Below are 16,657 nucleotides of genomic sequence, written 5' to 3'. Positions count from 1 at the left end.
TTCGGATCGTTAAGTTATAAGGGAGGTCAGAAGAGAAAAAAGCAAGGGTGCCAGGGTGCAATCTTGCTTAAGCCCAGGGTGCAATCTTGCTTAAGCCCAAATGAGTTTTTTTTTATCTGCAGAGAAAGTGTTCACTCTGAAAGTCTGAATTGTCGCCAGGTATTATCATGTAAAGCAACCAAGAAGTGGAGGAGCAAATGGGTAATTCCCCTGTTCCTATGCTTTTTCCAGAGTTTGGAAGGATTCACTTTGTCAAAAAGCAGAATAGTCAATATAACAATCAAATAGTGGCAGCTTTTTCAATAAGGTATGATTGATTAAACAATGTAATGCCATTATGTTGTCTTATGCAGAGCAACCTGACCTAAATCCAAGGTGATTAAACGGTGGCGAATTAACTATTTAATGACACAGTAAAACAAGTATTTCAACAGACATTTTCCAAATAGTTTCTTTTCGGCATCCAATATAATGCACTGAGACAACAGTTTTTTCTGGTTGTCAGTATCACCTTTTTATTTTAAAGTAGATGAATAAGTAACACTTGCCAGGATGATGGAATTTGGCCTGCCTGGAGTACTTTGGTGAATAAAGTCAGCTTCAGTCTGTGGTCAAAAGGAAGGACTTTGTAACTCAATGAATGGTCGCTGGAAGACTCCCCAAGGATGATGTTTGAAGCCAAGTTTCTCTAAGGAACTTTATGTCCTCTAATCCTCTCCCATCAGTACGATCAATCTGTTTTGAAGGCGGGGAAGAGAGCAAGTGTTTAGAAGAGCTGCTTTAAGGTGTGATAATTGTGTTCCAGAAGGCGCCCTTGGGCGTAACAATGGGTGTCACATGATTGGTCGAATAGACTGAGCAGAGAACAGTCACTTGCAAGTAGTTAGGTAGGTCTCTTCCAAAGAGGTTATCTGCCTATGATGTCAACTGCACATCGGAATTCACTAGTGGAAAAGCAAACCTCAGCTGAAGTGCCACAGATGGTTATGTATTTGAGTGGAATTTACTTGAACAATAATGCCCTACCCCATTGGCAGAGGTTTGACATAGATGGAATGAAACAAACTGCCTACTGGCACACACTCTGAATGTGAATGAAGCCAGTCCAAAGGGGAGCAGCAAGGTCAACAGGCCCCAGCTGTTCATGTAAAGAGGCCAGTCACCTGTTGGATATTACAGGTAGTTTGAAAAGAAAGCAGCATATTAGAAGGAAAAATAGCTCTTGAAAATTGGTTAGAGTGAGGTGATGTACTGCAACATCACATTACAAGGAAGCCAATAGAAATCAGGAAAAACTTCCAAAGTAAAATAAACAGGAGATCCACCATCATGCTGCGACAAGGATGGCTTCTTCTCCTCTGTAGCTGTTCCACCCTAGGCATAAATGCTGAGTTTGGATGATATCATTTTAGAAAGAGTGGAGAAAGATGGTCACATAAGTGCCCTAGGCAGGGACAGAGGTAAGGCACACTCAAGGCTCCACAAGTAGCATATAAGGGAAAGCAACTGATTACAAAGTAAAGTAGCCCCAACTCAAATAGGATCAAGTGAGGCAGAGGCCTACAATGTAAAATTATAAGAAACAAAAGAGAACCAGTCAAACCAAGTATGGAAAATTGACATTTTAAAATAGAAGCAGTCATGGTCCACTTCACCACAATGGGTGCAGCATCTTCTACTCTGCTACTATTCCATCTGATTTCAGGGTTCAGTTCAGTTCAAAAATAAGTTTATTTAGACCATTTGTTCTTTAAACAACAACTCATTCATTAATATTTAAAAGAATCTACACATAAAACATTATAGTCATAAAATCATGGTAACATTAAAAATTAATTTCTAACAATTTAAACATTAATACAATTTCTTTTTAGATTATGACACACCTTTCTGCACTTAAACCTCTAATGCAGCAGGGAACTTATATACACCCTGCATACATTTCCCAATGGCTATCGCAATATCTAAATTTTCCATTTCTGCAAGAAGCTCCCATGCTTGTAGACGCGCCCTTACATTATACTTTAAAAAGATCGGACAAAGGATTAATTTGCGTAACTCTAAAAAAATTTCACAATCCAATAAAATGTGTAAAATATTGCATTTCATACCTATCTTACATATACATTTACCATCTTGTTGCATTAATCCAGATTTTATAGCACTATTTATCACAGCCGGGTTAATACCAATTCTTATCCTAAGAACTTCCATTCGTAGCCAACGATTCGCTAATGTGTCTAGGTAAGGGTAACTTATATCTTTCTCCCAGCTACTGCACATCCATTTTACAAATCTTTTTTACTCAAATACTCCTGGTCTGATGCTCTAGACAACTCTTTTCCCTGCCTTTTAAGAACGCTCTTTGTTATTTTAAATTGCAATGTCTTCGGGTCTATTTTCACATTTAGGTGGTCGCAAATGGTCTGAATTTTACTCCTTGTGGCTTTCGCCCATTTTATCTCACTAGCTTGAATTTCTTTCATACACCATTGCGACACCTTTGTGACCTCCTCAAGGCCCAAGCGATTCCAAAATCTGAGTAGACTTAAGTGCACCTGAACTTTTGACGCAGTCAGTCCTAGTTCCAATCTAATTGCCTAGACCATTGCCGACCTAGGGAGGGACAGTAAAGATTTTAAACATTTCCCTTCCTCCTTATCCCAGGAGTTCTTCCCATCAATGCAAAAAAATTCTGAACCATATTGGAGTTGCGGGGGGATCATTGCTTTATAGTCCATCAATAATGGTTTATAGGACATATCACCATAACTTTGGTTAAATCTTTTCAGCCCACATACCGCCATATGTGCTTTTATTTTCTGTACCTCCAAATGCAACCCCCACTTCAAAGAGTGTGTGAACCATATTCCAAGGTATTTGTATTCATTTACTATATCAAGTTTGGTTTGGCCCAAGTACCAGTTAAACTTCGTATTCCTTTTCCCGAAGCACAAGATTTTTGTTTTGTCCAGGTTTACTGTTAGTCGTTTTGCTGAGCAGTATGCATTAATTGTGTTCAGCTTTCTTTAGAGACCCACCTCGGTTTGATCCAGGATTACAAGGTCATTGGCATACAGTAAACAGGACAGATGCCTTCCATTTAATTTTAGGCTTGTGCCTCTAGCTGACCCCAAAGTAAGGGGCAGATCAGCAAGGAATATTGGAAAAAGAAGCAGGGCCAGATCACACCCTTGCCTGAGTCTGTTGTTTATTGCTATTTCTGGTGTTAGCCTGCCTGATGTATCTTTGATTACCTGCGCCCAGTTTTGCCTGTGCAACTCCTGGGTTACCAACAATAGATTGTCGGGAATCTCATACTTTATCATGGTCTCCCACAGACAGTCCCTTTCTACCCAATTAAAAGCTGCTCGAAAGCCCACAAAGCAACAGTACAACTTACCCTGCAGCTCTAAGGACTTCCGCGCCACACTCCACAAGGCAAAGCAGTGGTCAATAGTAGAATGTCCTTCCTTAAAACCACCCTGTTCTAATGGGACTATTGTCCTCAGCTCAACCCATTCCTTTAATTTACCAAGGATTATTTTTGAAAGTACCTTTACTCCAATGTCCAGCAGATTAATTAATCTATAGTTCATTGGATCCTACCTTTCACCCTTTTTAAGGTCTTATTATTGAACCTCTCCAGGATTTGGGGATACAGCCTGAGTCTAAAATAGCAACAAACATATGGGATAGGAAACCTGCCCACCAATCTATCTGCATTTTAATTATGATGGTGGGGAGGTTATCAGGGCCTGCAGCCCGAGATAAGTTCAACTTCTTCATTGTTTCTTTTACTTTCTCAGTATTAAAAGCTGGTTTTAGCGCTTCTACCGACACTGTCCACACAGATTTTTCCTCATTTACTTTCAGAGTCCTACTAGCTTTGTATAGGTTACTTAGATAATTTACCCAAGCCGCCTCTTCCACCACACAGCTCATATTTCCTGGGGTCCTACCTGCGGCATCCTGTATCAACCCCCAAAATAGTTTTATATTTTTTGTTTCTATTGTCTCTAGTAGGTTTTCCCAACATTTTTCTTTGAAGGTCCTTTTCTGCTTCCTTACTAAGGATTTGTAATCTTTCTTCAAAATTAGCAGGGTCTCTAAATTACCGTGGTTATATCATATCCTCTGACGCCGCTCTATTTTCCGAATGGCCCTTTTTTTATTCTGGCACACAAGGTCAAACCACTTAGGTTGCTTACCATGGCTATGTGGTGTTTTTACCTTAACCTGTTTCTTATCTTTTAGGTGCGCTCTAAGTCATTGCACTACCTGCGCTATTCTATCCATGTACCATCCTACCTGTTGGTCTTCTACCCTATCCTCCTTTATTTTTTGTTGGAAGCTTACTAATTTCTCAATGTATACTTCAGACAGTTTTGTCGTCAGGGGCTTGGGATATTCCACATCTTGGGGTATCACTCTCTCACAATAGTTTGAAGTCCCCCTTAAGTATTCGCAATACAATGCATTATGGTCGCTATCCCTGCGCTTGATTACCCGGAATTATTTATACCCGGAATTTTTTTACCATTACGTAATTCCAGGCCTGTATAAAAATATAATCTATAGGACACTGTTGATTGCCTGCTCTGAAAGTCTGTGTAGCAGGGCGGTCTGGTAAACATATTAATCCCATAGAACCCAGAAACTTCCCTAATGCTTCATGCTGTTTATTGGAGAGACAAATGGGGAATATTGCTAACCCTATATTATAAGACCTCAAAATCTTCTCAAACCAGTGATCTATTTTCCCATAATTTAGTTTGTGTTTAAAATCCCCCATTATCACCATTTTGTCTTTTCTGTACACTACATTTAAATTTATTATATCCTTTTTAAAGAGCCCCATTTCTGTATCATATTCTTTTTGAGAACCCCATTGAATGTATACATTTATGAGAATCAGGTAATCATCCTTCACCTTACTTCCTGAATTGGATACCTTACAGACCAACAACCTAACATAATGTGTTATTTGACTTTGCCGCTTTCACCAGCCTGGTTGAGATGAGAGTCATGATCCCGCCTGACGGTCGTCCAAACTTTTTCAATTTCCTAGCTGGCTTATGGATCTCAACAAACCCTTCAACTGCTAGGGTGTTGCAGCATAGCCACGTTTCCTGTAAGCAAATAATGTCAACATACTTTGCAACATGATTTAGGCTATCCACCTTTGTCTGACCTCCCAACCCATTAATATCCCATGACATTATTCTCAGGCTATGCGATTTCAGGGAATTGACTGTACAAAAAGGTCACACAAGTCCTTTTGAGACAAGAACTAGAGACCAGGTAACCTCTGCTGTTCACAAGGAATCTGCAAGAAAATTAAGCGATTACAAGGGAAAGTAGCCCTAAGTAAATCATTAAAGTAAAATTGAATAAGATAACGCCAAATTAAAATGAAATAAAATAGAATCAGGCAAAGTAAACAAAATATTTCAAATAGCACTATTTCCCGCACCACACTGTCGCAAAAAGTGCATCATCATGGACTTTTCCTCTTCCCTCCATCTGTGAGGCAATGTAAAAACCTCTGATTTCTGAAAAAAGTCACAAATCGGGTTGATATTACCGGCCATGCACTAGCACAAAACTAAATAATGAGCGGAATTCCAAACTTCATACCTTGCACACTTGGCTCATAACGAACATGCACCTACCACCTTTCCAAGTTGATGATTTCCTACAAACTGACTAAACATCTATGGTAAGCCTCTCCAGCTGGCTCTCCACCAATCAGGAGAGATGTAAATATTTTGGGAGCAGATATCGCCTAAAAATAGGCTCCGTCCTCTGCAACTTGTCCCCACCACCTTGAACCAGACCTTCTAAGATTCAGGAAAGACATGAAATCGCATCTGTTGGGGCATTCCTTTGGGGTACATCAAGACTGATGGCCCGCAGAAGTACTCTGCCATGTTATGTTGTGCAGATGTGTAAAGCTCACAATCACCCGGGAATGGTGCTGAGCAGGTGTAAGTCTAGCAAAATCTGATTGGGAGCCATTTTAAAATCTTCCTCAGCATCTTCAGAGAGTAGAAAAATGAGGCTGTGGCAGCATTGACTTGGACGGTTATCTCGAGTTTTCTGTTGGGGAGGATCCCGAGGTTTTTTGTGAGGGTGTTGGTCTTCGTCTGCTGAACACTAGGTGGAGTCCTACAGTGAAGGGCTCTTCCCAAAGATCACAATTTTGGTCTTGTCAGTGTTCAGCTTCAGACAGTTGCTCTTCATCCAGTGGGAAATTTCAGCCATGCATGCTCTGAACTTGAGCCAGTTCCTCTGCATCTTGTCCATGAGGAAGAGAATGAGTTGTGTTTTGTTGGCATAGAAGAGGAAGTTGGTGTTGTGAGAGCGGATGATGCTGCGGGTGTCTGAGATGAACTGTGCCAGGGTGACTGACTAGGACCTTCCAGTCACGAAGGAGCAGATCCATCAGAGTGTGTGTTCTTGGACTCCGATGCCGTGTAGGTGTCGAATGAGGTGGAAGACCGTGTCAAACGATGCGGACGGGTCCAGGAAGATGAGGCTCCCCATGTCTCCTCCATCCAAAGTCATACTGGTCTCATCTTTGAAGGCAATGAGGGCAGTTTCCATGCTGTGGTTGGGTCTGAAACCAGACTGAGTGGTCTCGAGGAGTTTGGTGGTCAATTAGGTGTTTGGCAATGCGTCTGTTGATGATTTTCTTGAAGTTGAGGGTACTATGTTGTAACACTACTTCTTTCTGTATCCACCCTCTCTATCTCTTGCCCTGCTATGTGAAGCATTTTTATTCCAACATTACGCTATATAAAAAAAATGAGGAAAAAACAACCATAAGTGAAAGAGAATTTCACAAGTGGATTTTCCCTCGAATTCAGCACCATCTCTAAATATCAGAAGGTTTTTCAACACCACCGAACACTAAGTCAGGTCCTGAATTGAAATCTAGAAAACATGACAAGGATAGTCGGATTAAGATGAAAGCAAGGTTTAGAGGGTTTTTCTATTTCTTAAATTCTCAGTAGGCCTGCTGTTTCACAAATGTGTCTCCCTTTACAACAATTAACAGACGTTAGGATGGGTACACATAGTTAGAACGCACAAGTTCACTCCCAAAAGAATTACATGTTTGAAAAAATATCAAAATATGGCACGGGAAACACAGGAACTATTTTGATCAACAAAGTTGTTTTTTGGGTCTGATTTCACATGTGACACGCACTTCTTAAAGAAATAATTTCCACCAGTATTAAAAGACCTAATTTTTTCTGTTTTCTGTCTAGCTCCAAATGCTTGTCTGCTTACCAGAGGGTCACACTGTCACCAGAAAATGAGTGATTGGATGAACCTGTTGTTGGAATCAGAACGGGGGAAAAAGTGAACTAATAAACGGAAAAATAAAGAACGTTTTTACTGTTGGTGTGATATTCAAAGGTACAAGTATAATGTTTAGGACTGACAGGACAACTTAAGTAGACTCAAGTGCAACTAATTCGCTTTGTAGCGTTCCTCACCCCAACAATTAAGTCCTATTCCTCCTTAGTACAGAGGTGTATTATAATCTCTGCTACCCTTGTACCTCAGCCTTTAACCCAATGCCAAGAAATAACTTTCTGAAGGAATGTGCACATCTCGTTTACAGTTTCCAGGGCGTCGATGTTGTTTACAGTTCCAGAGTGTACATATTGATGACAGTTCCAGCGCCTCCATCTTGTTTTTGACTGAAGGCTTTATTGCGGCCTTAGTTCGTCCCTGACAAGTATTTATAGAAGTGTATTTTTAACCTAAAATTCATATAGGTAGAGGGAAGTTGCTGTCATTTCGGTTTTGCTCCTTTCAGCAATAAAGACGTGAAATGGGTCAGGGCACTTTGAAAACAGGTGATAAGCAATACCGAAGCTACCTTGGAGTGATCAAAAACAAGTAGCAAACCTTCTGAAGCATGGGTCTCCAATATAGGTCAAGGGACCGGATCCACGCCGGAATATTAGGATATCACATAAAATACTTTTAAATGCAATTCATTTAAATTATCCTAATCTACATGGTTAGTGGTTTTCATATAGATATGGCATGTATACCGCCATCATCTACACATATGGGAGACCCCTTTTTCAAAGGTTTTACTGAAGACTCAATTACAATCTTTTCGAGAAAAATCTCTGCTGAGAGAACCTAGAAAAGAAGATTCCACCAGACTAACATGGGGGGTCTGTTTCTTGCGGATAATGGGTTCCTTTCAAATGTCATCCTGTGGCTTTTTAATAAAGTATAGTCATTCAAATGCTCGCCCACTAACAATTTTCTTAACTGTAGTTATATAGTGACTTTTACAGAGGCTTATATATAGACATCCTCGTAGCCTTAGATGTATATTTGCCCTGTGTCTTTGCCATCATTTACTGCATCTGCGCTGAAAGCTACAGCCACACATTTAATATGTTACATTTTCAATTCATACTTTAAGCAAAGACTACTCTTTGCAAGAGTGTCTAAATATTTGTCTACTGGATAAAACATGTCTTGCGAAATTCTTCACAAATGTAATTACATTCTCCTGTGTCATAGGTAACAACTTTAAAATAACTAAGCAATATCCGTTTGCAATTTTTCCTAATGAAAGAAAGGTTGATAGTGGTGATTTTCCGTAATTTTGTAACTTCGACAAAGTCCTTCTTGCGATTCATCGTCTGTACACATTTCCACCAACAGTAACGTTCTTTGTTCTTCCGATGTCGATATACTGTAGCTTGTAACGTTTTCGTGTTAACATTCCTCTCGAAATGTGTTAGTAAGTAAGCACGCTGCAAACAATTGCATAGACATTCCAACCATTCCACACCCTGGAAAAAACCATTGGCAATACCAAGGCCCCTGGCTTGTCATACGTAAATGAGGCACATGATGATACCAGTACTCTATGTATGCAAACTAGTGACGCAGAAACATTACCGCTTCACCTGCTACAAAGTGGTGTCAATTACACCATATCAACATCAACAATATGCCCTACATATCTGTAGTCAGACGCTAAAATGCCCAGAAAGACTCACAACGGCTGTTACAGGATATTAGTGTCAACAGCTAGAGGGCAGGACCTTTTGTCTTGTGCAGGGTGAACGTCACATTTGGTTGGGGGCAAAACAAAGTAGAGAATACCGGCAAACAGTGAAAAATTCATAGTGTCCTTAAGTGAGCTACCCTCCTAAGAGCGACACACGAATATATGTAACATGTCTGAACTCTAAAGTCATGCACGACATATCATTGCTTCAGTTGTGTGGCTGTAGCTTGCAGTACAGGTGGGGAAAGTTAGAAAAAGTATATTTTGTTCAGATGTTGCGCAAAGTGGAATTTTATTTTCATTTTACACCAGAAGCTGTATTTTATATTTTTACATCTAACGTTAACTAAAAGAGCTCCATGGGCCTATCAAACGCCTAGAGCCCAAAGGGTTTTTATACATTTCATTATTAAACCTATCTGACCTGTAAAACCATCAGTTTATTCAAGGTGTCGCTTGTCTCTGTTCCCTCATTATAGTGCTATGGCGAAATAGAACTCTGCCCTATAGCTTAATGAAATGTACTTCTTGTGGGTCTTGTTGAGTTCCTATGCCATGAAACATGTAAGAACTTTAGGACATGTAATTTATATACACGAAGAAAAGCTTTTGAATTAATGTGCATTTTCTGTCTGAACTGCACTGCAGCACTTTTACTAGTACAAACACAGTTACAATAAAACTTGATAGTAGATTTCAAGGAAAACCATGCGCCCAACCTGAAACCTACACAGTGCTTGAGACAATCATTGGTTGTTGCCATCTACCCACCTATAACCTCACCACTGGTTGTATGCCCCTCAGATGCTACAGGTTGACTGCAAACGAGGACCTTTAATTGCATGGTCTGGGAGGACTAGGACTGATCACCTGAGCGGACACATGGGGCCTGTTAACAATAGGTCTTCGTAGGTGGTAGTGAGCACTTTCAACCAGATGTAAAACATAGTAGTAACTTTCATTATGATTATGAAAGATATGCAGATCCTGCTCACATGAGCTGGACTTCTCAGCCGATCAAGAAACCAACTAAAGCCAGCTGTGCCTAGAACTGAAAGGTGGCAAATGTTTCTGGCAAATTTTCAAATTGGAGGATTTAATGTATCTCCCCGAGCAGTACTTTATGATATGAGTGACTAAACAATGAGGCATTTTCTCTTGAAGGTAGCTGACAACATAAAACTATTCAATCTCATGGCAGGTTCCAAAGATCAGTGGCCCAGCACTCTCAAGGGTTGTCAGAACCTACAACATCAGAATTAAGGCACACAACTTGACATTCAATATATCTTTGTTTGCTTCTGATAATCATTCATTCGATGTCACTGACCATTTCCATCTGACTTCTTTTTGTTCTAGTGTGGCACCACCATCGTCATCATGCTCGTGGGTGACACGTACACACTAATCAATTATGTGTCTTTCATTAACTACCTCTGCTATGGAGTGACGATCATCGGCTTGATTGTACTACGCTTCAAGAAGCCCAAACTCTACCGGCCTATAAAGGTAAGTGTAAAATTAGGCTATGTTGATAATCAAATAAGAATCAGTTTTGTAGATGAAGAGGTAAGTTTAATCCAAGAAGGAAAACGTTCCCATCCATCCAGTGGGTTGAGTCAGGTGCAACTGACCAGCTTAACAAACAACCGGATCTCTAGCACCAGGTTCTATTACCATGATGCTACTCAAATATATACAAATGTACACAGGCATAGAGATGCAAGGCTATTTATTCTAAAGTAAATTGCTAAAGTGCATTTATACAAGGCTACATACTTTATACATTACCACACACCTTCCCCTTTATACGAAAGACAAACCAAGTACATGGATAAAAACAGGAAGAAAAATTACGACATAACATATTCCTTGAATTTAGAGGGTTGTCTAGTAACCCTTCTATCTCTTTGGCATGTCACCATCTTGCCATCTTTACACAGTGCAGACTCCTCTACACAAGATGGTAGGTTTAAAGACGAATCATTATTCTCATTATCTGCAATTTTTTCGTTCTTGATTACCACAACTCTGTTTAAATTCCCCACACGTGAGTCCTCGGTTTTAATAGCATTGGTTAGGACTTTAATTACTCTATGTGGTCTTTGAAATAAGACGGACCCCTTCTTACCAATAGGAGCTCTCATCATGACAATATCTCCAACTTTGACAGGAGTAAATTTAACACCTTTCTTGGAATCAAAAGTTACGTGAGCATGACTCAATGGCAACCCTCCTCGTCCAAAAACATCTCTGAGGAAATGAAATGAAATGTTTAGTATTAATACCCTTGGTAATTTTGACTTCCGGCCATCTGGAATACATGTCAATGAGAACAAAAACATAGTTCTCACACCCATTCACTTGAATGGGCCCAAAGATGTCAAATGCCAATTCTTCCCAAGGCTCTTTGGGGCATTCTCTGACAAACATAGATTTTACTCTAGGTTTGAGGCTCTTGTCACTCAAACTACACAGCACACATTCTCTGACCAAGCGCTCAACCTGCAGATCCATACCAGGCCACCAATAATTGAGGTTGAGTCTTTCTTTCGTTTTGGACACACCTTGATGACCCTGATGTGCCAAATCCAGGAGTTCTTGGCAAATAGAAACAGGTGGAACCAATCTGGTACCTCGAAATATAAGACCTTCACATTGAGAGAGTTCATGCCTCACATTCTAATATTTTATACAGTCTCTTTTGACCTTGTTATCCTACCCCTCTGTGAGTAACTATGTCAGCTCAGTAAATTCTTTGTCAAAACTACGTTGCTCACGCCATCTATTTTCCCTCATGCCATCACTCTCAATATTGCATACCCATTCATTGAGTTTATCACTCTCAATATTCAAATCACAAACATAAAGCGGAACAAGTCTCAAAAGCGTGTCAGTAATCTTATTTTTGGTTCCTGGTAAATATTTAACTTCAAAGTCATATCCCTGAAGAGCAAACACCCATTTGGATATTTTGGCTGAAATGGCATCAATGCCCTTCTTATTAAACACTTGACACAGAGGCTTGTGATCAGTCCTCACTACAAATATCAGACCCCATGGAAGATGTTTAAGCTTCTTTACAGCCCAATGAACAGCAAGGGCCTCCCTTTCAATAACTGAATAGTGTAATTCAGCTTCACAAAGACTTTGTGACAAAAATAGAATCACATTTTCTCGGTCACCATCTCTTTGTTGTAGAACAGCCCCCAAACCTTTCATGCTGGCATCTGTGATAAGTGTGGACCTTTTTGTGGGATCAACACTCTTCAATTTAGGGGTATTTCTAAGCATTTTATTGATTTCTATAAACTCCGCCTCACAAGCATCAGAACAAACAAAATCAACCCCCTTGCATAGTAACTTCCGCATGTTAACACACTTTTCCAGCAAAATCTTTCATGAATTTGCTGTAATACTCAGCTATACCTAAAAATGTCATACGTTCTTCTTTGTCAACCAGATAAGCTAAGTTTTGTATGGTACCAACCAAATCACCCTTGGGTTCAACACCTTGATCTGTAATAGTGTGACCTAGATAATCAATAGAAGACCTCCTGAATTTACATTTATCTAACCAAACTGTAAGGTTATTGTTATGGAACCTTTCAAGCACTTCTTTAAGTCTCCTATCATGTTTACTCTCATCCTTCCCAAACATTAGTACACCATCTTGGTAGATCTTAACCCCTGATTGGCATTTTAACACTCTTTCCAATGCTCTCTGAAATACTGATGCTGCTGACACCAAACCAAAGGGAAGTCTTATAAATCTAAAAGTTCCAAATGGTGTCATAAAAGCAGTCAGGTCTTTGGATTCTTAATCCAACTTAATTTGATGATACGTGGACTTGAAGTCCATGGTGGAAAACACCTTAGCCCCTTGCAATAACATTAACATATCTGAGATTTCGGGAAGAGGATACCTATCAACTGGCACTTTACCAGCTATAGGGACCGCTCCTGAAACCAATCTGATTTTGTGAACATAATCATGTAAACACCCCAATTCATCCCTGAAAACACTGAGAAACTCTTCCTTGAGACTTGAGGTGAAATCGTTATTGCTGTCATTGGCTAACACATCATTCACTACAAAGATCTCCTTCAAAATGATGGGTGATTCATTGTTAGGATCTAGCATCACACCTAAATCCCTCTGGTGAAACCAGCTCAAGATGCTATCACCCTTCTGTGAGGCGTACATTTTTCCGGATGTAAATCTACCTTTGTATTCTATTAATCCAGAAAATTATCCCATACGTTTTATAGGCTCACCACCATGAGCCGTTGGATTAATGTCAGCTTTCAAAATCTTCACTGTGTTTATCAAATTCGACAAATACAATTGTTTAGACACAATGGTAATCTTAGCTCCCGAATCAAAAAGTACCCTTGTGGTTTTACCTTCAACACAGATATCATCCAAAGGGCCTTTCTTAGAGTTGTCACTAACCTGAGACTCAATCTGACGACAGTCAAATTCTGAGCAAGTTTCGCTATCACTATTGCTGTCACATGCAACAGTGTAAATCTTCCCTTTACTTTTCTTTGCCTTACAAACAGCAGTGAAATGCCCTATCTTTTTACAATTTGAACGGGTAGATTTGAGAGCTGGGCATTTAGTATCATTAGCAAGATGACCATCATGACCACACCTGTAACACTTAGGTTGAAAATTACGGTGAGCTTTCATTTGTGATTTGACATACATTTTTGTATCTGGTTTAACATACTGATTTTTCTTTATACTTTTATCTTTCGCATACCCTTTTACAGAATGAACACTACTATCCTTTGTTTCACGCTTAGTAGTGACTTCCAAACATTTTAAGGAATGTTCTATTTGTTTAGCAATAGTGATGACCTCTTCAATTGATGGCTCATCTTTTTGCCAAAAGTCACGCCTGACTTTCTCGACATTGAACCCTAACATAAATTGATCTCCAATTCTGTCCTCTAGTAGGGCCCCAAATTTACATGACAAAGCTAACTTCCTTAGAGCAGTAATGTAGTTTTCTACAGAATCCCCATTATTTTGAGCCCTGCGACCAAAATTATAACATTCTAGGATAGTAATCACTTTGGGTAAATAGTGTTTGTCCAGTTTCAAAATGCATATTTCATACTCATTTAAGCTTTGATCGTCAATGTCAGGTAAATGATCAAAAACATCTAGAACTTCTGAGCCAGGACAATGCAGGAGAGCAGTTCTCCTTTCCGCACCGAGGTTTGTACCACACACTTTGGCATATCTTTTAAAAACTTTCTTTCACTTTTTCCATTTGATGGGGGGATCACCAGAAGATGAAAGAAAGAAAGGTAGTGTTGCAACGTTTTGCATAGTTGTACCCACTAAAGAACAAAAGTGTTATCTTAAAGTGTAAGTACAGCGTAAAGTCAGTCAAACAGTCTCATTCAATATTACAATGAAAAAATAAAAAAAATAAACACCACCTATAGCATCAACAGCAAAAGATATAGTATAAAAGAACCACATCCACTAGTATCATTGTTAAAATCCCATAAGAGATGCAGTTAAGTTGAATAAAGTGAAAATGGACACAGTTTACGTGAATGTAGATGCAGAAATAGTTCTACAGCTAACTTGAAAGGAGATGGTAGAAGTAGATCTTTGAAAGTGAAAACAAATGTTTAGATTACTTGAATACAGTGGCAAAACAGTTCCTTCAAAGTGTCACATTCCGTTAAAAACGGAAACCGCAAAAGAAGAAAAAAATAAATAATTCCAATGATAGTTAAATTAATTGAAATAGTCTTACATGTTCTTGAAATGAAGGTTGATAAACTGCTGCGTTCACTGTTGTGGCAGGTGCGCCACACTGTTAAATATTGCTGGAATTTACAAAAAAAAACTTCACAAACAAGTTAAAGCTGCAGCAAGATGGCCGCCACGTTACGCATGTACTGTAAAGGAAGCGTAACGTGGGGTAATGACGCAGGATAGGCAGACACGCAGGATTAGGGGCTAGATGTAGGTAAATCTAATTTACCGATTCTAAAATACCGAATTTTACCGATTCGGTATTTTAGAATCGGTAAATTAGATGTAAGTAATAATTCAGTATTTTTTACCGAATCGGTAAGATTCGGTAATTTCCGAATCAGTATTTACCGATTCGCTATTTGCCATTGATTCCTATGGGCCTGGAGGCCTATAGGAATGAATGTCAATTACCGAATCGGTAATTACCGATTCGGTAAATACCGAAAAATTCAAGGGTGGCAGGGTGTCACTTTGACACCCTGTTGCACCCCTGATTAGTGCTTGTGTGCCATGTGGCACACACACATGCCCCATGTATGTCTGTCACATGGCACAGGTGTACATGCACAGGTTTGCATATACACAGGTATTCGTTATTTACCACCAACTAATAGTTGGTGGTAAATAACGAATCCTTAAAGCCCTGTGCACCTACATCTCAAAATACAGATTCAGTAATTTTACAGAATCTGTAAATTTACCGAATCAGTAAATTTACCGCTTCGGTAAAATTACTGAATCTGTATTTTGAGATGCCCTACATCTCAGTATCCAAATACCGGTCGGTAACGGACGAAAATCGGTATTTTCGGCCGTTACCGACCGGTATTTGGATACCTACATCTGGCCCCAAATTTCTTCCTCAGTGACAGCAGTAACAAAGGCGAAGGGTTTGGCGTGACGTCACTACACAATGATGAGTTGAACAATACAGCTGCTCGAAATCTTCATGAAGCACGACTTCAAAGTAAGAATTTGTATATGATTCAAGCGTAAACAAGTTTATCAACGTTGATGTGGATGTGCATTTATCAACTTGTAACAGAACATGCCAAAATAAGAATAATAAAGAGCAGAGCATGTAAGCATTCCTCTAAAAAAAAAATTGAGCGTGCAAATAAATGTCACTTTATAAACTTTGTGAGGGAAAGACGCAGTGTCACCAAACTCACTCACAACTGGTGAGGACCACGCAGACTTCAACCATTCAAGAGCAAATGCGCAGTGACCTCCCAGCCCACTCAACAAGACGAGATATGCACCAATAAGCGTCTTGTGATAAACTGTCCCATGTAACTAAAGCCTGCACCGAGGGCAGTCACACCAAAGCATCCCAACCCAAAGTCAAAGGGTGAGGTGTGTGAGGAAAGTTAAAAGTTCAAGGTGATGAGATAATATGAGAAAATAAACTTACAGGTTGCTTAGGATTCCATAGGAGACTTCAGGTTGTTGAGACCAAATACTTCTTGTAGATATCAACGCTTCTTGAAACTCGAGAAAAGGGTTGCTAATCAAATAAAAGAAGATTCAATTTTGTAGATGAAGAGGTAAATTTAATCCAAGAAGGAAACTGGTCCCATCCATCCCGTGGGTTGAGTCAGGTGTAACTGACCAGCTAAACAACCGGTTCTCTAGGCCCAGGTTCTATTACCATGGTGCTACTCATATATATACAAATGAACACAGGCATAGAGATGCAAGGCTATTGATTCTAAAGTAAATTGCTAAAGTGCATTTATACAATGCTAAGTACGTTATACATTACTACAGTAAGGAACGCTGTTGAGTGCAAATGCAAAGGATAATAACCA

The 16,657-nt window shown here is 39.6% G+C and overlaps 1 protein-coding gene across 2 annotated transcripts in view; it reads left to right on the top strand.

Annotated features, from left to right (window-relative positions):
* The window catches only part of SLC7A10 (solute carrier family 7 member 10), a 524,312-nt gene that overhangs the window by 498,180 nt on the left and 9,475 nt on the right, over positions 1 to 16,657 (top strand). For both annotated transcript variants that reach the window (XM_078669294.1, XM_078669295.1), the window contains one exon: positions 10,418 to 10,567. In XM_078669294.1, the coding sequence (XP_078525420.1) occupies positions 10,418 to 10,567 (150 nt within the window). The remainder of the gene's footprint in view (positions 1 to 10,417; positions 10,568 to 16,657) is intronic.

This window comes from Lissotriton helveticus, chromosome 12 (genome assembly GCF_964261635.1).
Source record: "Lissotriton helveticus chromosome 12, aLisHel1.1, whole genome shotgun sequence".
In the NCBI taxonomy this organism is placed as follows: domain Eukaryota; kingdom Metazoa; phylum Chordata; class Amphibia; order Caudata; family Salamandridae; genus Lissotriton; species Lissotriton helveticus.
The sequence above is the reverse complement of the archived record's forward strand: the minus strand, read 5'-3'. Positions and strand labels throughout refer to the sequence as shown.